The sequence below is a fragment of the Macaca fascicularis genome, chromosome 17, assembly GCF_037993035.2.
Source record: "Macaca fascicularis isolate 582-1 chromosome 17, T2T-MFA8v1.1".
Classification (NCBI taxonomy): Eukaryota; Metazoa; Chordata; class Mammalia; order Primates; family Cercopithecidae; genus Macaca; species Macaca fascicularis.
Window position 1 is genome coordinate 14,813,293 of NC_088391.1, and position 23,081 is coordinate 14,836,373.

Consider the following 23,081-nt stretch of genomic DNA (forward strand, 5'->3'; position numbering starts at 1 on the left):
GCTTCTACTTTAAGCAAGAGCTGCAGTGAATTTACATATAGTAGCTTAATGGTATCTTACTTTATTCAAAATGATTAAGTAAGGACTGTCATCTCTCTTATACTTAGATGAGATACACTTTTCAAGGTTATCATTTAGAATTTGGTAACATTTCATTATATGGAGAACTTTATTACATTAACCTTTGATGAAATTTAATAGAAATTTAACACTTTAAAGATTTTTTGATTTCATTACTTTTAGTTGTTAATATTGTATGTGTATTTCATTATCTGTATAGTTATATGCACATGTATGTTTCTGATTTAATTTTCACAGATTGAATTTTATATTTATTTATGAAGAATCAGCATGAGTATTCCAAAATATAGGCCTTGTCCTTGAGGAACATGATTATATTATTAATGTATTTATTCTTTAGAACTAATCGTTTGACTTGCTTTGCATTTTGCAAGTGTGTCAGAATTTTATGTATTGTAATTTTAAAATAATGTCTTCGATTATCTTGAATATTTCAGATATTATTAGTTATTGAAGTACCAAAGAAGGTATAAAAATGACTTTATATTTTTAAGGAAACTAATAGAGAAATATAAGACTTTCTCTTCTATGATTGTTTGGTAGCTAACAATCAAAGGATAGGAGGGGAACATCATATAATTATTATTTATAAGCTGCTTTAGGAAATTGTTATAAGAACTATTTCCTGATGCTTTTGAAGGCATCAGTTTTGAAATGCCAGATGATTTAAGAAGCAAGAGGATTATTTTGATGCTCCTTGAACAAAATAATAGGTGTAGTGGATGATATCTTTTTTTTTTTTTATTTTTTTGAGATGGAGTTTTGTTCTTGTTGCCCAGGCAGGAATGCAGTGGCATGATTTCAGCTCACTGCAACCTCCACCTCCCGGGTTCAAGCGATTCTCCCGCCTCAGCCTCCGAGTAGCTGGGATTAGACGTATGCCACTGTGCCTAGCTTATTTTTGTGTTTTTAGTAGAGACGGGGTTTCACCATGTTGGCCAGGCTGGTCTCGAACTCCTGACCTCAGGTGATCCACCTGCCTCAGCCTCCCAAAGTGCTGGGATTACAGGCATGAGCCATCACGCCTGGCTGGATGATATCTTTCAACTGAGTTGTGTTACTACTATACACATCCGTTTAGCAATTTTTTGTTTTTTACAAGTTTTATTTTCTTTATTTGAATATCTGAGAACATTTTATTAATAATACAAGATTTTTACTGTCGAAGCTTTTTTCTAACCTAGTTTCTTTCATTACAGAAACACCTGCTGCATTTCCAGACACTATAAAAGAAAAGGAAGCACCAACTCCTGGTGAAGATATTCAGCCAGAAAGTTCAATTCCCCATACAGATTCAGGAATTGGAGAGGAGCAAGTGGCTAGCATTCTGAATGGGGCAGAATTAGAAACAAGTACAGGCCCTGATGCCATGAGTGAACTCTTATCCACTTTGTCATCTGAAGTGAAGAAATCACAAGAGAGCTTAACTGAAAATCCCAGTGAAACGTTGAAGCCTGCACCATCCATATCTAGCATTAGTCAAACCAAAGGCATCAATGTCAAGGAAATACTGAAAAGTCTTGTGGCTGCTCCAGTTGAAATTGCAGAATGTGGCCCTGAACCTATCCCATACCCAGATCCAGCATTGAAGAGAGAAGCGCAAGCTATTCTTCCTATGCAGTTTCATTCCTTTGACAGGTAGGTACTGAACTTATTATTCACTGGGCTTTATACATACAAGGAAAATTAGACTTTGTTAATTTTAAAATATAAAGAAGGTCTTGAAAGCTTTATTAATGTAGATTCTGATTACAAAGACAATCAAAATGATGGCTCAACCTAATCTTATAATAAGACATCTTAATAATACATCTTAAGAGGTTTCAATGTGATATGATGGATGGCACATTGAATTGGAAGTAGGGAAACATGGATTATGGTTATATTCCATTATCAAAGGACTACAGTACATTGAGGTGTTATTTTTCTCTTTGGACTTAGTTGTTGCATGTATATAATGGGGAAGGGGATGGGTCACAGCTGTCCAAGGTTTATCCTGGCTTTGAAATTCCATTATAATATTATAAAATACTATAATAATTGTTGGAGATTATATAACGTGCTTTAAGTGATAACATTTAAATTTGAACCTTAAATGGAAGTATGTGGAAAATTTAAAAATTGTTTGTGATCATCTTCTTTATGAGATTTCCAATACCAATGTAAAAGCTGTATTTTGAAGCATATATTTAAAAGTAAATATTTTTGAAAGGTATTTTGGCATTTTAGATATCAAAATTATTTATAACATGGCCCATATGTCATATGTCTACATTCAAATGTTAAATCATGCAAGGGATTTTTTAAGGGACAATTAATTTTTTATTCCAGTATACGTTCAATAAAAATGATAGTTCACAGAAGCAGAATAAGATATTTTAGAACCAAATATCCTACGCATCTAATATCTTCCACTATTTAAAAATATGTACAAGATTAGAAGAATATTTTAGTCACCAATTACTAACAGTAGTACTTAACATTGATCACTGGGATTAATGCCTATTCCAAATAACGTTTGCATGTTAATGTATTAACTAAAAACTGTGATGGCTTACCTTTTAAAGGAAATCATTGTTACTGATGTTTTAAAACATCTTTTCATACAAAAAATTTATATATATGTATGAGGTGATTGACAAGCAAGTATTTTTTTGTTTTGTTTTAGAAAGACAAGATCAAATTAGGAAATAAAATGTTTCTAAATGGAAATGTCAAAATATATAGTCAAAAAATAATATGTATTCCATATTGCTTTCTCTAAAATACCCAGATTGCTTTGTTCTAAGTAACATTTTAGTTTAGGGGTAGAGGATGTGGTGGTATAGTCATTTCAGTTTGGATGAATTACACTTTTTTTTTTTTTTTTTTTGATGGAGTCTCACTCTGTCACCCAGGCTAGAGTGCAGTGGCACGATCTTGGCTTACTGCAACCTCCACCTTCTGGGTTCAAGCAATTCTCTTCCTCAGCCTCCTGAGTAGCACCTGCCACCACGCCTGGCTAATTTTTGTATTTTTAGTAGTGACGGGGTTTCACCATCTTGGCCAGGCTGGTCTTGAACTCTGACCTCATGATCCACCCACCTTGGCCTCCCAGAGTGCTGGGATTACAGGCGTGCACTGCTGCGCCAGGCCGAATTACCCTTTTAATACACAAATATAATTTAAACTTTGCCTGTAAACACTTTTGGTAGTGTTTTACAGATACATCTGGAAAATTTGTTGTAGAAAATGTAAGTGACGCTAGTTATGCAGAATATAAAGATGAATAACATTAGTTTTATCTTCTATGAACTTACAGAGTAGTAAGATATTTGCACATAATTGCTATAATAGGTAAAATGTGTTGTGTCAAAAGTTTTAAAAAGTAAAAAATGGTAGGACTATAAAATATAAGAAATATTTTTCTTTTTTTGGTATTTTGGTATTAATATTATGTTTGGATGTTCATTCATGTAGTAATGTTCCCTGGGTGTTCCTTATGATGTTTCTCATTTATGTCACCTTTTTGACATACTTGGTTTATGTTTTCACGATATGCCTGTATGTGTGTTTATAAGTTTGTATAAATATATGCATGTAAGTATGCGTACTTGTGTATTTCTAAAAGCGTATAATATATAAGAATTTAAGTTTTTTATTCTAGTTAATTTTAAATTATATCTTTAAATGTTGGTGAAATACAAACCAATAAATACAGATGATTATTGTGGTTTACATATGAAAATCCAATGAAATAAACATTAAGTAAAATTTTTTTGTTTTAATTTGGGTTATTGTTAGAATGAGTTTTTTTAATTAAAACTTTAAAAAGCAGTCACCTGAGTGCCAATATTCTTACATACTCAAAATTTATTATACTTTTGAGAATATTGCTTTAAGAAAAATAGAACTTTCTATATGTTCCTATAGCATTTGTGCAAAATGCAGTAGGAATGGAATCATTATTCTAAATTGCATAAGTACAAATGAAATGGAAGAGCACAAAGCATATTTCAATTCTTTTTAGGAAAAGAGTCTCTAGTGTAGTTAATATATGCAGTAGCTCAAGTACTATCAAATGTAAATGATGAGGTGATATTGATGAAAGGAGGGGATTGAGGTCTCAGGGGGCGCTGATGACGGATTGAACAGAAGCGGCCTTGCACTGCACGTAACTCAAGTCTGTCGTCTTCACTACTCAAAGCCATAATGGGAGGTGGCAGTTTGAAATGAGTTGCCACGGCAAAGAGTATTATTTTTGAAATGCTTTCACACAAATCACTAGGCCCTGCATACAACTTAGTTTCATGCTTTAATGTCATCAGGAGGCACAAATTGGTGTGTCTAATTGTTTGCCACCTGCCAGCAAAATGAGCTGCCAGCCAGCCAGACGGGTTTGATTGTCTGTCAGACATTCAATAGATTGAGAGTGACAACATCAAAAATTTAACTTCAAACTCTGAAGCTTTGAGCAGCTTTTCAGAGACATCATCCCCACAAGTGCTTCTGGACCAGTGCATTTTTCAATTATACTTCCAGGGTATTGCTACCATTTGCCTTATCTGTCTTAAGGTAGCTATAATTACATTATGAGGTATATAAACATATTTCTGAAGCACTAAAGTCTGAAATCCAAGTTATGACATGTCTTTTAACATCAGATTGAATTCGTTGAAAATGGAATCCAAGATGACAGGCTTTAGAATGAAAGTCCTGAATGCTACCAGTTTCAAACCCAGAATCTATCATGGATCTTACTTTACGAATAATGTATTTTTCATTTTAATCTTTGGTTGAAAAGTAGATATAAACTCAGTTGGTCACTTCTTTGTAACTAAATCACACTCCTAATAATATTGTACAGTGTCAGTAGAATTCATGTAGGATTTTACTTTTGTTAACCAGTTGTTTATTGGTTATATTGCAGACATGCTAACAATGAATTCCTTATGCTTATCCTGGATTTTAAATTTGGAAATAATTTCTTAAAACAACCTGGATAATTTTAGTTCTGTTAACTTGTGTTCTGCATTGAGTGTATCTCAGCCCTTAGGATGGAGCATTGGTGAATTTCAGTGTTTTGAAGTGTATAATAAAAAATTGCAACATCAAATTCTTAGAAACATTTAGACTTAATTAAAATTAACCTTTTTTCTTTACTATTACATATTTCAGCAGATTATGAAATATTACATAAATGTTCTCTACATATATGGAAAGTGCTGATTCTTTTTCTTTTATTTCCTTCAGTCATCTGTGCAGATTAAGTATATATCTTTGATTATACTCAGTGATCCGAACAGATGTGTACTCATGAAGTATTAAAATGCTAGAGATCCTCTAGTACTATTCTATAGTGAGCAAACACTGTATGTAAAGAGGAAATACAATCATAAAACTCTAACAATTTTTTCAAAGTTCTGTTACTGTGAGGCAGAGAGAAATATTTATGATGATTTTATTTTTAACAGAAAAGCCTAATAATATCATTTTAGAATTCTTAAATCAAATTGCCAAGTTCCCTAACAATACTATCTTTTTGGATAGATTACTATATTTATTGATGGTTTATAAAATGTTTTAATTGAGCTATTATTTTTCATGTACTGTGTAACTTTTACTCTGGAGTAATGCTTTTCTCTAAAGCCACCAATTAACCTTTTACTTATCTTTTAAACTAAAAATTTAATCTTAAGTATCTGCATGCTTTTTATCTTTTGAGAGTTTGGTGTGTGTGTATGTATATATATATGTGGGGGGGGGGGGGGCGGGGTGTGGTTTGGTTCAGTTTTAATTTCCTAGGATTTCCAGAGATCCCACTTAGTTTGAACAAAAGACAAAAAAAAAAAAAAAAAGGAAAAGGGCAGTGTGCTTCCCATAAATTTTTAACTGTTATCATGTTTATAAAAATTGTTTTAAGTGTAGGATATCACACAAAGCTTATAGTTGTGTTGCTTCTTTGGCTAACACACATCAGACTTACACTTCATGTTTTTAGATTTTGCAAACCTCCTGTATTCAAATTACTGGGTTTGATATATTCAGGGAAACTAGTAGGTATTTTTTCCTCAAAATTTTAATATCCTTGCTTCCTAGTGTTTAATACTCTGAAAAAGAAAAATCTATTTTGTAAATAATATAGGGCAAAAAAAGCAATTTAGATAGACTTCATATTATTAAACATGAAGTATAAGCTTGAGCTAGGTATTTTCTCTTTAGTTTCATTAGTTTTTTTTTAATATTGATATTGGTGGTAAGGATGAAATTTCAGGTAAATACTTTTTAAAATGTTGAGTAGAGTTGATGAGGTCTTCTTACATTGATTTATTTAAAGCTAGAATTAAGTAACTATGAAAAATTATAATTACTTCTGAAGACTTCAATTTGTTCTTATTACTTTCTATTTTTTTAAAAAAAGTATTTTGACCATATCACTTAAAAGATGAACAAATAAATGTAATCCAAATTGATTATTAATCTTGCAGCCTTTACAGTTATAATTTCCTACATCTCGCCACTGTAATTTCTGCTTTTATTAAGCTGCAGGTGCCCTGAGTATATATTTTAAGGTCTATTGCTGGAAGATTCAGTTTTGACTGAGCATGTTTGTGTCCTAATTTCCCCAATGTTGTCGCCTTTGTCTCTCCTGGCAATTATAGAGAGCTGAATAAAGTATCTCTCATTAATAGGTGATTTGATGAAATTCTTTATTGTTTCTTAAACATATTTTTTGTATTGCAGTTCTCAGATATTTTACAAAATAGGGAAACATGATAGATAAAATCATGAGAGCATTCACCTGGTGATTTCTGACGAACTGAAGTAAATTGTCATGTTATCCTAGAATCAGTAACAAATTATTTTTCTCTTTTAAGTTTCAACTTTTTCTTTCAAGATATACATTTAACATCCATACCCTAGTTAGAGAGTGATGACCTGGAAATTAGGGGAACTGGATATTAGTAGTTGGTATCTCTGTAATTTGTTCCGGGACCTTGATTCATTCTTTTTGGCTCTCTGGAACTCAGTTTCCCAACTCAGATAATATGGGATAAAGCTACATGATTTCTAAAAGGTCTCATAAATTTCCAAAATTATATTTAAATGAAATGGGCTTATTGTTAGCCCCACAAAGCAACAGATGGATATTTTTGAGCTTGGCTAAAAGATGTGAATCCCAGAAAAGGTGCATCTCCATCCTCAAGCTACATTAGCCCCTCAGCATCTCTAAGGTGGATTCTTTCTGTTACCTCCTAACTGCCCTCACTATTTCCATGTTTCCTTTCTCACTTCAAATGTATTTTATGCCATAGACATTTTTCTAAAGTGTGAAACTGATGAAAATTCTGAAATAATTCTTGTTATTTATACAATAAAGGAGGATTATTTTAGTTTGGAATAGAAAGTCCACACCTTTCACCCGCCAGAGATATCTAAAGCAATTCCTTTAACCTACCTTGTTTTTTCATATCTCTTTGTCTTACTAGGTTTTTATTATTGAATTTTTGTATGCACTTTTCCCTACTTGGTTAATTTCTATTGATCCTTTTCATTTCAGCCCACTCTTCCTTGATTGTGCACAGCCTGTGTTCCTGAAAGGACCTGGGCGTAACTCTGACCAGGTCAATTATTGAAATATATTGCATGGTCAGTTTGTCTGTCATATTCCTTAAAGTATCTACGGAATATGCCTCAGGGCATGGGGCATGTACTATTTGTCTTGTGTCTCCTAAACTTGTCAGTGTAATCCCCTGTTCGTGCTCAAACAGCAGAAGGGAACAGAAAGAAAGGGATTCTTACAGTGTGCCATGAATAATTATAAAACTCACTTGCCTTAATGAGTCACCATTTAAAAGCTCTTTCTTATCTTCAGTATCTCTCTTTGTACTTAGGATAAACCATGATGTATACAGATAAGATAGTATCCCTGTTTTTACAAAATTTACCAAACTGATTAATGGAGACTGCCAATACTCTATCCTTATACCACTTTTGCTGTCCCTTTGCATTCACTTCTTTGGCCATCTTATCCACTCTTCTGGCAATAAATAGCATCTATATGCTGATGACTGTTATATTTATATCTTAGTTTGAACCTCTTTTCTAAACTAGAGACTCATCTATCCAGTTGCTTATTCAATATTGCTATTTGGATGATTAAAAAGAGGTATAAAAATTAGTATAAAAAACCTGCTCCAACCACATTCTTTCCTATCTCAGTTAATGGCAACTTGTCCTTTCTGTTACTTAAGGCAGATTTTTTTGCATAATCTTTGACTTTACTCTCATGTCCACATCCAGTTCTTATTTAAATCTTATTTGCTCTGCCTTCTTAATATTGCCAAAATTTGAATCACTTCTTACCAGATTTTGCTTTGCTATTCCGTTCCAAACCACCATCGTTTCTTGTTTGTATTGTTGTAGTCTCCTAGTCATTCTCCACAGTAACCATTGTCCCTCCTAGGACTATCCTTGACATAGCAGCCAGAGTGGTCCTCTTGTAACCTAAGGTTATATTCCTCTTCTGTGCATGAGCCTTCATGGTTTCTCATCCCTCTCTGAGTAAAAGCCAGCATCTATACAATGGACTACAAGGCGCTGTGAGCTGAGCCCTCTTACTTATCTCATCTCTTATAGCTTTCCATGTCACCCAGTGTTCTCTTGTCACACTAGCCTTTGTACTGTTACCTCTGACTGTGATGCTCTTCTCTAGATAGCCTCCTGGCTTATTCTTTAACCCCCTTCAGTGTTCTCTTGAATACTACCATTTTTTGGTCAATCTTCTCTGAGCCACCCTTTCAACATTATTCCTTCTTCCTATCTATGCTTTATTTTTCTTATAGCACTTAACATCTGATATACTGTATTTACTCATTTATGTTATTGTATCTGCTGTATCTCTGTATTGGAACGTCAGTTCCATGAGAGAAGGAATTTTATTCCATATATTGCTATATCTCCAGAGCTTACGACAGTTCCACACACATTGCAATGCTCAATAAATATTTGTTGAATGAATGAGTGAATATATCACATCTAGCTTTGAGATAGGATAAATTCAATGATGGAAGAATTCACACTTACATGTATTATGTATCAATTTATTAAAATCATATAATCAATTAATGAAATATTTTATGAAGTGAATTAGATTGAAATATGTCCTGGCTTGTACCATTTTGATGATAACTTTTACAGCCTTGGAGTGTGTATAGATTCTATGTAGTATAAAAGAATTATCCACTTTTCTTGTAGTTTACAGTCTTAAAGATGTGTGATAGAAGTTTGAAATTGTGTGGAAAGCACAGTATTGAGATTTTTAAAAAATTCAATTGGTAAAGAAAGTGTAGAATAGAGCAGGGGTCCCCATCCCTGGGCCACAGACTGGTACCGGTCTGTGGCCTGTTAGGAACCAGACAGCAGGAGGGAAGCAGTGGGCAAGTAAACAAAGCTTCATCTGTATTTACAGTTGCTCCCCATTGCTCACATTACTGCCCAAGCTGTGTTTCCTGTCAGATCAGTGGTGGCATTGGAGTCTTATAGGAGTACAAACCCTACCGTGAACTGTACATGTGAGGGATCGAGGTTAACTACTCCTTATGAGAATTGAATGCCTGATGATCTGTCACTGTGTTAGCTTGTTTTTACACTGCTGATAAAGACATACCAAAGACTGGGAAGGAAAAAAAAGGTTTAATTGCACTTACAGTTCCGCATGGCTGGGGAGACCTCAGAATCATGGCAGGAGTTAAAGGCACTTCTTACATGGTGATAGCAAGAGAAAATGAAGAAGAAGCAAAAGTGGAAACCCCTGATAAACCCATCAGATCTCATGAGACTTATTCACTATCATGAGAATAACACAGGAAAGAGCAGCCCCCGTGATTCAATTACCTGCCCCTAGGTCCCTCCCACAACACGTGGGAAGTCTGGGAGGTACAATTAAAGTTGAGATTTGGGTGGGGACACAGCTAAACCGTATCAGTTACTAGTGCCAAAGGCTTTGGGGACCACTGGAGTAGAGGATTCAAGGTATCTGTTAGGATGAATAGCAGATCTAAAAGAAGAAGAAGAGCATAATACCTGAATAGTTTAGTTCAATGGCTCTTAACCTTTTTGTGGCTATATATGTTTTTGAAATTCATTAAAAACTATATGTTCACTCTAGAGAAAATGTTTTTACCACCAAAATTTGTATATATTTTAGTGTGTTTATGTACCCTAAATAGGTTACCCACAGTAGGTAGCTAGACTTCTAGGTAAGAGTTTTTGGTGTAGATGGAATAGATAGCCAGTGTGAAATGCTGTGTAACAATCTGATAGAAGGTTTTGTAAGAGTTGAAAATTTTTACTCTCATATATAAATAGTTACTAATACCAAGTAACATTTTGAAAGATATTAATTTGTTATCAACACATATTGGTTAGTGTGGACTTTCAAATTAATTGTAAAATTGATTGCTTAGGAAAGAGAATGGTTTGAGATAAAAGGGAAGGAGTAGCGTTGGTGAAGAAACAATATTAAGGACAAGAACGTGCAGTCCTTTAATCCTAGATAAACAGTTTGGCCATCTGAATTATAGGGGAAATAGTTCTTACAAACTCATAATGTTGTAGATTCAGAAAAAGATCGGAGAAATCAGTCAAATACAGGTTCCTACTTCTCTCAACTAAACCCTTGTAACTTGGTCATCTCAGCCGTTTGGACACATCAGTGATTAGAAACTGGAATTCATAAAAATTATCAGAGCTTTTTTTCTTCTTGTTGGTCCTAATTTGGTATGTTGAAGTACATGGAAGTTTCATTTTGTTTTCTTATCATACATTCAGATTTTTAAAAAATGCTGTAACTTTTTCTCACCCTTTTACTGTAATTTTCTGTTGTTTCAGCCTTTACTCACATGACTTGTTTTCCAGATCAACTGTCATCCTAACTGTTCTGTTATGGACATGATTCTGTTTGTCATTATTCTTGAAATAAGTGCCTAAAACTACACATATGAGATATGACAATGGCAGAGTATATGAGGATTATTGCTTCTTTCAGTCTGGCTGTTTTTGCTGATGTAGACCCAGACTATATCAGCACTTTTGGGAGCCATAGCAATACTCATAATAGCCAAAATGTATTGGCTGCTTAGAATATTCCATGTACTGTGCTAAGTACTTTATATGTGTTACCTCCTTTTATCTTTATAACAATCTTTATAGCAATCTTAAGTTTATAATGATACTACCATTATGCATCTCATTTTAATGGGGAGGAGAATGAAGCTTAGAGAGATCTATGTGCCCAATACCACATAGTAACTGCTGAAGGTAGAATTCTAACCCAGGTCTGTAGGGTTAGGATTCTGTGCCATACCGACAAACGGCTGAGTTTGCCAGCAATGAAATATTTGGAGGCTTTCACATCAATTGCTATTAATTCAGTGCTTTCAGATGTTTTAGTAAGTAGGCATTTAACCTTTCTATATTTTACTTATAAGTCGTAATTACAGGATTTAGATATTTATTTTTTTCTCTCACTCATATAACTTATTTTTCCCAATATAACTTAGTTCTCATAGCTTCCACATTCGACAAGATACCAGTCTGTTAAAGACAGCTTTTGCTCAAAGTTAGTAATGATCAATAGATCAGAAATTTATAATAATAGTTTTTCTACATTCTGCAAATTCAGCTCATAGCACTGTTCATTAGCTCATGATTCTTGATCCATAAATAAACATCATTGTATCTGCTGTTGTCCTAAAAAAAATCATGAGAGATGCAGAAAAAAGAGCATTATACTTTCACTAATGACTTCTCTTCAAATCAACATTTGATGGTTTTGTTTTCTTCCTGGAGAGCCAATGAAATAGTACGTCTCACATTATTTTCTAAGTTTAGAGGAGAATGTTGATGACAAACCCCAAATATTGGCATGTTCCTTTTTTCTATTGATTTTTATGTAGATCATTATAAGTAGATGCCTTATATCCCATAGATGAAAAATGTATTTCACTTTAGACATTGGGAATGATTATTAACATTTATAATATACCTCATAATTGACAAAGTCCATTTAAATATGATCTCGTTTAATCTCCCCAGTTGTATGTGAAGGAGGTAGCATCAGTCTTACCATTTTACACTCAAAAAAGTGTAAGATCATACAGTTTGAGAGTGGTCCAGTTTTCAAGCCTTAGTTTTGAAATATAGTCCTATAGTCCACATCTTATATTCTTTTCTGCAATGTCACATGGCCTCTCAATGAAATAAACGAAGGCATTAGATGAGGACTCGCCAATATAGGGATTGAAAGCATAATGTGTGCTTTAGGTAATTAGATGATAGTTGAGAGTTAAAGGTTGAGTCTGAAGAATTTGACACCAACATGCTTAAAGAGAAAAGAAGAAAGTACCTAGAAGGAGATAGTGAAGACATTTTTTGGCATTGTAATACCAGGCCGGGCGCGGTGGCTCAAGCCTGTAATCCCAGCACTTTGGGAGGCCGAGACGGGCGGATCACGAGGTCAGGAGATCGAGACCATCCTGGCTAACACGGTGAAACCCCGTCTCTACTAAAAAATACAAAAAACTAGCCGGGCGAAGTGGCGGGCGCCTGTAGTCCCAGCTACTTGGGAGGCTGAGGCAGGAGAATGGCGTGAACCCGGGAGGCGGAGCTTGCAGTGAGCTGAGATCCGGCCACTGCACTCCAGCCTGGGCGACAGAGCATGACTCCGTCTCAAAAAAAAAAAAAAAAAAAAAAAAAAAAAAAAAAAAAAGATTGTAATACCTTTGGTCACACAGAATTTTTTAAGTATTTCTAAAATTAAGAATAATAATTATTGCAAATTTAGATTATTAACATTAAAGAAGTCACTGAAGATATTAACAAAACCACTTATTTGTGGAAAAAATGTGTTGGTATTAAGGAAGTTTAAGCAACAGACTTGAGAATGGACCACTGATGTAGTTTTCTTTAAGGAGATTTTTTTCATTGAATAAGTATAAAATAGAGATGCATGAAAAAGTTGTAGATCAAGTTGGATGTTTTAGTACGATCAGTCACCAATTTCCAAGCATTACATTTGATTAAAATAGATCATACATCTATTTGTAGATGAATAAAATCAATGATGGTTGAGTAAGGTTTGGAAGATATTTGTTAAATGAAGTTTGCAGTGCTGTAAATTTTGAGAAGAATGAACCTTTACTGCAAGGAAGTTTAGATATTTATTAAGTTTGAGAAGTAGTTTCTGTTTACATTTTTAAAAATTGACTAATATCCACATTTGTCATTTAACCTTAACACAATGTCAAATTCAGAAATTTTTAAATGAAATACATTTAAAATATGCTAAAGAAACCTGGGGAAATGTTGAACTCCTCTGTTAAGGAAACCAAGGCTCAAAAACTAAATAAACTTCTAACCAAATGTCTCTCTATCATCTCCGTTCTCTTTCATAGCAATATTCCTACTATAAAAGCAACTCAATTTTGTTCATAAAAATACAGTATAACCTCATTATGCCGTTAGATGTTGTTTATTATTGCTTGGTTTAATTTTCAGCTTTACTATGAAGAAGCTTTAGAAGTTGGCATTTAAAGGCTGGGTGTGGTGGCTCACGTCTGTAATCCCAGCACTTTGGGAGGCCAAGGGGGTTGATCACCTGAGGTCAGGAGTTTGAGATCAGCCTAACCAACATAGTGAAACTCTGTCTCTACTAAAAATACAAAAATTAGCTGAGTGTGATGGCGCGCACCCATAATCCCAGCTACTTGGGAGGCTGACACAGGAGAATCGCTTGAACCCAGGAGGCAGAGGTTGTAGTGAGCCAAGATGGCACCACTGTGCTCCAGTCTACGTGACAGAGTGAGACTCTATGTCAAAAAAAAGAAAGAATTGGTGTTCAAATGTTTTATGTTTTTACATATTTATGAATATCATGGAGAATGTGATGTGGATAAGATGGATATTTTATGTATATTTTACCAAAAATTCTATGTGCATGGGCAAAATAAAATCTCCTAACTTGAGCACAAATTTCTTAATATTCCCAGATTTATGATCGCAGTCCATATGCCATCTTAAGAAAGGTTTGCAGACTCCAAAGTCTACAAAAATATTGGCCAAATCAATTAGTCAACGCACTTTATATATATCCTTAATGTCCATATCCTTTCCACTGACAAAGCTGGACTAAGGAGTTTAAAAAATTTTTTTAATTGGAAGAAGAAAGAGGGAGAAATTTGATGTTGACTATGTATATCTGCTGCAGCGGGATTAGAATTCATCTTCAACTTCATGTTTGTTATTTCCAATCCTTCATTTCTTTGCAGGAGTGTTGTGGTGCCTGTAAAGAAGCCACCTCCAGGTAGTTTAGCTGTAACCACTGTGGGAGCCACTACTGCTGGAAGTGGGCTGCCAACAGGCAGTACCTCTAATATATTTGCTGCTACTGGAGCTACACCAAAAAGTATGATTAATACAACAGGTATTGTCCTTATATATTTTTGTGATACTCATCTTTTTATGTTTTCTATATTTTCATTTTTCTGCTTATTTGATCTTAAAAATTAAAATACCCTAATCATTTAAGATTATCTTAATTTTTAAGAAGGTTATATTTTATGTTATGACTTTTTAGAATTTGTCTGTAGTTGTAGAGTGCATTTTTTAGTGGTCATTTTAGAGGACAGTATTGTTTTTGAGTTTTCTCAAAACGGTGCTGTTTATTTTCAGAGTGAAATCAGATTACTGAAAGATATTTGGGGAGCAGAAGCAAAGGATAATTTGAACACTGACGTTTGATATGTAAAAATGAGTAAAATATATCAAGAATATCAAGATGTACTAAAAATGTTAGTGACAGAAAGCAGATTTGGGGACATTGATTGGTTGAGTTCTAACATATATTCTTTGCTAAATCCCCTAAGGGAGGTAGAGCTCCCCTAAGAACCTTGACGATATGCAAGAGCCTCAACTTGATAAAAAGTGCATGTGAATAAGAACCGTTGTTTGACATTGAATTAGTTCATATACATAGATTATAATTTGATCCAATTCATTGCCCAGCAAATTCCTAATGAATCTAGGAACAACAAATTTCAAATCATTACAAATATTAAAAGTCTGCCTAAAATAACCTTTTTTTTTTCTGTAAATTTACAGAAATGTTCCTGTTGATTATCAGCTAAATAAATCCTTACCCAAATCTTTGTGATTCCGTTTTAGGTATTTATACAGCGCAAGATGATCCCTGACTTTTCTTCCCTGACTATAGTAGTCTTCTCTTCTCCAGACTGTATAGCCTTGAACTTTCCGTTTATTATCATTGCCTAGATTCTTCCCATTTTTATTAATTTCATAGCTCTTTTTTGTGCTTTCTGTATCTATCTTGTTTATCATACCACCTGAATCTGACATATCATGAACAACACATTTATGGGGTTGTAGTAAGTAGAATGTACTCTATTAAGAATATTTATATTGGCAAATAAATGTCATTAATGGCATTGTGTCAAAGAATAGACCATCTATTGTTTATCTGTATTATAAATAGATATTTTTACCTGGCTTGTCTGAAGACTTTAAAGTCTTTCCAGTATTAGAGTTTCATTCTTTATACTCATTTAGCTTTCTAGAGATAGGAGTCAAACTGCTTTTCTTTTACTAAAGTATATACTTTGAAAGTGTAAAGGTTTTAAAAATATGAATGAAGTCGTTATTCTTGTTAGGAGTTAGGTAAATGCAAAATGGAATCACCTTTTTTGTCTTTATATGAGACAAGTCATGATGTTTTTAATTTCTATTTTAAGAATTAAGAATGAATATGGAAAGTAATGGTAGCAAGAGTTTTGATGATAGTATAAAGTATATAATATTACAATGAGAAATAAAAATGTAAGTGATAAACTTCTTAAAAATGTGTGTGTGTGTGTGTGTGTGTGTGTGTATGTATGTGTGTATAAATTGTGAGCCAACAGCTAAGCCGGACATATTCTTCATTTCAAATATTGGCATATAGGTGCTCTAAAATGTTCTAGTGGAAGTCCCAGTAAGCAATTCAGTTTTATGGGAATTAGTATAAGATGATAATATTTTGGAACACTAGATGTCCCTCAACTCCACAGCTATTTAATATACTTACGTGGCGTATTACAGAAAAATCTTTACTAAAATTATATTTTTATATCATTGAGGGAACACTCATTATTTTAAGACCAGGTACTAATGTAACTCATTATAGCCCTTCTTAAGCAGTGATCTTATCAAAAGCAGCATTTGATGCTGCAGTGCCACAAATTTATGCTCAGATCGTCCACTCCAAACTCTGTCTTAAATGATGAATACCAAAAATATTGCAGTGTAACTATAAAAGATAACTTTTTCACACCTAAATTTGCATTGTTTTATCAGCCTCATTTTATCTAAAAATTTTTTCATTTGTTGATGTTTTTTATTTATACCCCATTTGTAGTATGTAGTTTTGTTAGATTAATGTAAGCAAATCAATTAGATTTCAATGCAGCATCTGTTATATAAAATTATATTTATTAGCATACTTACTAATGGCCAAATGATTGTCAAATTCTGTTTTGAAATTCTGATGAGTAATTCTTTCAAAATCAGATAGTAATGGTGTAATAAAATTTTTTTAAACAAATTTATGTTTAAGGCTAAAAATTATTATTTTGGGAACAGGTGCCGTGGATTCAGGGTCCTCCTCCTCTTCCTCCTCTTCTAGTTTTGTGAATGGTGCTACCAGCAAAAACCTTCCAGCTGTACAAACAGTTGCTCCAATGCCAGAAGATTCAGCTGAAAATATGAGGTATGCATGACTGTTTGTTTTTATTCATTTTAACTCTTTTTAAATGTAGTGAAACAGTACACAAAAATACAAAATATAGGAAGAGTTCTTGGGAATGAAGATTAATTATTTTGCAATTGCATTTCACAATTATTCTGATATCTTTGGCTAGTTGTTATGTAAAAACCTCTGATATATTTTGGTCCAAGTAGAGATCTTCAGTGATTTTAAATGTTTACTGTTGTATTAGTAATTCACTGTCATTAGTGCATGTTACTATTTCCAGTAAAGATTCAAACATGTACAAATGGTAACATGATAAAATTGGGCATCTTTGGGGGGTGATAAAAAGTTTAAAATATAAAGTTTCAGGCCAGGCGTGGTGGCTCACGCCTGTAATCCCAGCACTTTGGAAGGCCAAGGAGGGCAGATCACTTGAGACCAGGAGTTGGAGACCAGCCTGGAAAACATGGTGAAACCTTGTCTTTACTAAAAATACAAAACTTAGCAGTGTGTGGTGGTGCACGCCTGTAATCCCGGCCACTCGGGAGAGAGGCTGGGGCAGGAGAATCGTTTGAACCCAGGAGGCTTGTTGCAGCAAGCCAAGATGGCACCACTGCACTCCAGCCTGGGTGACAGAGCAAAACTTTCGCTAATTAATTAATTAATTAACTAACTAATGAACTAACTTTCAAATTAGATCTACAATGTTATATATAACATCACTGGAATTTGAATAAGCAAACATTATCATATCTGCCATGATTAAAGGCCATTCCTGGAAGAGACTGGCCCTCATTCTTGGAGTAAAATTGTGCACATGTATACACATACACACAGAAAAAACTGTGAATACATACAGAGGTATTTATAGAGGTATAACACAAATACAGAATATAAAAGCTTATTGAAAGAATGAACACACTCATCATCACCCAAGTTAACAAATAGACTGTACACCAGGAACCCTTGCTTTGCACTTTTTTCCTAGTCACTGTTCTTGCTTTTCTTCCAATTCCTTACCCTGACTTTTAATAGTAAGATAGTTTTGTCGTTTTTGAATTTTATGTAAATGTAAGTACATCGTATGTATTTGTTTGTCTCTGACTTCTTTTGTTCAACATTATTTTTATGAGATTCATCTATTGTTGCATATAAAAATAGTTTATTCATTTATTCTTTTATTTATTTATGTGTCTATACCATAATTTATTAATTCATTTTACCGATGGTGGGCATTTGGAATTTTCCTTATCTTAGTTATTACAAATAATACTGCTATATAGATAAGGCCACTTATAATTACTATGAGTGTGCTACTATTACGTGTGTGTACTACACATTAATGTGTATATGTTAGATAATTTGGAGTGTAATTGCTGATTCATAGTGTTTGTATATGTTCAGTTTTACTAGATAATGCCAAATGGTTTTCAAAAGTGGTTGTACTAGTTTAGTAACTCTGCAGCAGATTATGAGAGGTCTTGTTGCTTCATATCTTTGATAGGACTTAGTAGTTTTAGTCTCTGTCATTGTAGCCATTTTGGTGGAAGTGTAGTGGCATTCCATTGTATTTTTAGTTTGCATTCTCCCAATGATAAATGAGGTTGAGCACTTTTTAAATACATTTGTCTTTTGTTTTCTTCTTTTGATTTGCCTGTTGAAATCTCTAGTCCATTTTTTTTAAATTGTGGGCCTTTTTTGGTCTTTTTCTTATTAATTTTTTGAAAATGAGCCCTTTGTATGTTATATGTTATACATATATCTTCTCCCATTTTTTGACTTATCATTATCAATATGGTCTATTTTGATCAACAGAAGTTGTAAATTTTAATTAAATTTACCTTACAATTTTTTGGTTTATAAGTGCTTTTGGTGTTGTAAAAGCTTTGCCCTGTCTTACCTTCTGGCTGCTTTATTCTTTGCTTTTTGAATTTAGATGTGTAATCCATTTGGAATTTTTGTGACTATAATGAGGTAGGAGCAATAGGTATATGAAGATGACCCAGCACCATTTATTGGAAAGACACTTCTTTTCCCTGTGTTCTGTCACTTTTGTCACAAATTAGTTTTTCATATATACTTGATTATGGTTTGGCAAACAGCTCTGCCTCATCTCTTTTTCTGTCTTTAAGCCATACTATCTTAATTAGCCTTAGGTTTAATAAAGATTGGGTTGAGTAAGATCTGCTCACCCTGTTACTTTTCCTCAGTATCATTCAATTACCTATTGACCACCTATGTGTAGATCTATTTCTAGACTCCATTCTGTCCCATGAACTATATGTCACTGCTGCACTATCTTCCTGTATCATAGCTTTATATTAAGTTTTGAAAGAGATGAGGTAATATAAGTCCTCTAACTATTCTTTTTTAAAATTGCTTTGACTTTTCTAGATTAATTTACATTTTCATATAAATTTTACAAGTGACTTGTCAATTCTAAAGCAGCAAAAAAAGAAATTCTGCTGAAATTTTAATTACAACTCTGTTGAACCTTTAAATTTGAGGAGATTCTTCATTGTAATACTGAGTATTCAAACTTTTGAAATTGTCATTCATTGAGATCTTTAATATTTTTCAGCAGCTTACTGTAGTTTTCATTGTAAAGCTCCTGTACTTATTCTTATATCTTTTTAAATTTTTATTTTTTTAAATTTTTCATGTGTTTGATGATATTATATTCGATTTTTTGCTCTAAATTTCCAATTGGGAGTTAGAAGCCAGACAAAAAAGAGTACATAGTGTATGATTCCATTTATATGAAATTAAATGAAATGCAAATTAATTTATCTTTAAAAATAGCAAATCAATGATTGCCTATGTCAATTTTACCTCAATAAAACTGAAAAAAGGGGACAATTTTGTATTAGTGTATTGATTTTTATATGTTGATTTTATATTTTATAATCGTGCCACTTAATTTTAGTGAACTCGGTAAGTTGTTTAGAACTTTCTAAATTCACATAATCTATCTAACGCTTTCTGTAGTTTCCTTGTTTTCTTTGCATGAGATAATGTCACTTGTAGCTTTAGTATTATTTATCCTGAAATGTTTGAGAATTCACCAGCAGAGCCATTTCTGCCTGGAATTTTCTTTCTTGGAAAATTTAAGTTATAGATTCAGTTTTTTAAATTGATAAGTGAGTATCCATATAATATATTTATTTTTGTATCTGTTTTGTTGTTTTTGTCTTCAATGAATTTACCCATCTTATCAAAGTTGTTGGACTTATTGCCATACATTCTTTGTAATTTTTTACATTTTATTAATATTTTAAAATATAAGTATGATCTCTAATGATGTTCCCTCTTTCATTTCAGATTTTGTTAATTTTTGTTTTTTCTCATTTTTTCATTATCAGAATAGCTGTTGTTTTTCAATATTATGATTTCCCCCCAAAAATGATACTGTGTTCATTAACATTTTTAGGGTTTTTTTGCTTTTTATTATATGAATTCTGCTTTTATTACTCCTTTCTATTTACATCACATTTCCTTGCTTTTTTCTTTCCATGTCTTAGAGTGGAAACTGAGATTGAGTGTCTATAAACTGTGGACCATGAGCCAAATCATTCTGCCACCAGTTTTTGTACATAAAGTTATTGGCATACAGCCACACTCATTTGCCCATATATTGCCTATCACTGCTTTCACATTACTGTGACTGAGTTAAATAGTTGTAACAGAGACAATATGGCCTAAAGCTTAAAATATTTACTATCTTATCCTTTACAGATGTTTCCCAAACCCTCTCTTGGATCTTTGATTTTAGACTTTTCTTGTTTAATGGTGTGGTATATGAGCATTTAAAGCCATAACTTTTCCTCCAAGCACTGTTTTACCTGCATTGTACAAATGTAGTATTTTTTATATTCAATATTTTTTCTAATTTTCCCTACTTCTTCTTGGATTCCTACACTTTTCAGAGGTGCATTTTAACATTTATCTTTGTTCACTAAAAATACTGCCATGCAATCCATTCAAGTTGTTGCATGAATTAATAGTATGTTCCTTTTTAATTTCTCAGTCATATTCTATGGTATGGATGACAGTTTGTTTAAACATATACCTACTAAAGGACATTTAAGTTTTTTCCAGTTTGGGCCTATTAAAAATAAAGTTACAATGGACATTTGTTTTTATGTGAACATATATTTTTATTTCTCTGGGATAAGTACCCAAGAGTGAGATTACTGGCTCTTTGGTAAGTATATGATTAGTTTTATAAGAAACTGCAAAACTCTCTTCTAGAGTGACTGTACCACTTTATGTTTCCACTGGCAATGTGTGAGTGGTCCAGTTTCTCCTCATTGTTACCAGCATTTATTAAAGTGTTCTGATAGGTATGTAGTGATATCTTATTGTGCTCTGAATTTACATTTTCCTAATGGATAAAGATGCAGAACATCTTTTCATATGTTTATTTCCCATCAGTGTGTCTCCTTCATGAATTGTCTGTTCATGTCTTTTGCCTATTTTTTAATTGAATCACTTTCTAACTTTTGAGCTCTGAGAGTTTTTGTTGTATTCAAATACAAGTCCTTTTTTAGAAATGTAGTTTGCAAATATTTTCTCCTAGACGTGCTCCGTTTCATCCTTTTAATGGGGTTTTTAGCAGAGAAAAATTTAAAATTTTTTTAATCTGGCTTGTCAGATTTACCTTTTTATAGTTAAGCTTTTGGTGTCATGTCTAAGAGCTCTTCACCTAGTTCTGAGTTCCCAAATTTTATATTGCGTTTTCTGTAAAGTTTTGTGGTTTAAAAGTTGTTTTACTTTTAAGTCTGTGATCTATTTTGAGCTGATATCTGTGTAAGGTGTGAGGTTTAGGTTGAGGTACATATTTTTGCCTATGAATGTCCATTTGTCCCAGCACAAGGATAGGAAGAGGCTATCCTTGCTCATGAGGCATGCTTTTAAGATCTTCTAAGGCAAATTTAGAGAGGCCTCTATTCTTGGATTGCTTTTGCCACACTTAGAAAGGGTGGACTTGCTAGAATTTCTCCTGAATGCTCAGTGTATTTATTGAGCTCTCTCCTTTCTGGCTGGAGGGAATTCAGACAATTCCCAGCACTATGCACTCTCAGTGATGTTTGTGTTACAACTCCTTCATAATTATTCTTTTCAAAAAATTGTTCTATTCTAGCCCTTGGAGCTTTCAGGCTTCACATAAGTAGATTGCTATTCAGGCTAAGACTCAGGTTTTTGGAAATTTTTTTCTTTATAGCTTCCTCCTCTCAGGGACTCTGTCCTGCAAATTCTATTCACCTTGGCTGTCTTGAACTACAGTCTCAGTCTCGTCAACCCAAAAACATTGCAGGACTCAGTATTTGCCATAATGTAGGAAATACCTCCATAAAAGAAATGTGGATGATGGGGGAGCTCACCTTATTGGTTTCTCCTTCCTTAGGGTTCATTGTTCTGTACTCCCTGTAGTGTCTGAAAATAGTTGTTCCCTGTATTTGTCTAATTTATTAGCTGTTAGCATGGAAGGTAATTTTAGACCATCTTACTTTTTCAAGGCTACAAATGAATTTTATATTTTTATCATGTTGTCAGTGGTTTCTTTTATACATTTTATTTTAATTATTTTAATTGTTTCCATTTCAATATCCTGAAATGTTAACCCACTTATTATCCCTAATTATTTTTGTATAGATTATTTCAAAATGTATATGTATATACATAATTGTGTCATCCATGAATAATGGGGGAGTTTTTTTCCCCCATTAAAATCCTTGCACCTTTTAATTTCTTTTTCTTTTTTCTTTTTTTTTTTCTAAAAAGATGCAACAAAATTTTTTTATTGTAAATTGACAGTTTATAATTGTACAAATTTATGAGTTACAAAGTGATGTCATAAATTGTAGATAGAGTATGGAATAGTTAAATCAAGCTAGTTAACATATCCAATACTTCAAATACATTTCTGTGATGAGAGTATCAATTTTGAAATGTATAATGCTCCATTAAGTATAATGCGCCACACTGTACAACAGAACTCAAAAAAAGTATGAAACATATTCTTCTTGTCTGAGATTTTATACCTTTTGATCAGCATTAATTTTTTTTTTTTTTTTTTTTTTTCTGAGACAGTCTCACTTTGTCACCCAGGCTGGAATGCAGTGGCGCAATCCCAGCTCACCGCAACCTCCGCCTCCTGGGCCCAAGAGGCTCTCCCACCTCGGCCTCCCCAGCAGCTGGGACCACAGGCACGTGA

General features: G+C 33.4%; 1 protein-coding gene across 8 annotated transcripts in view; it reads left to right on the forward strand.

The window, feature by feature from the left end:
- The window catches only part of NBEA (neurobeachin), a 741,630-nt gene that overhangs the window by 249,725 nt on the left and 468,824 nt on the right, over positions 1 to 23,081 (forward strand). For 7 of the 8 annotated variants that reach the window (XM_005585622.4, XM_065533144.2, XM_065533146.1 and 4 more), the window contains 3 exons: positions 1,281 to 1,719; positions 14,391 to 14,545; positions 16,756 to 16,882. In XM_005585622.4, the coding sequence (XP_005585679.2) occupies positions 1,281 to 1,719; positions 14,391 to 14,545; positions 16,756 to 16,882 (721 nt within the window). The remainder of the gene's footprint in view (positions 1 to 1,280; positions 1,720 to 14,390; positions 14,546 to 16,755; positions 16,883 to 23,081) is intronic. The other variant, XM_065533145.2, reaches the window with a different exon arrangement.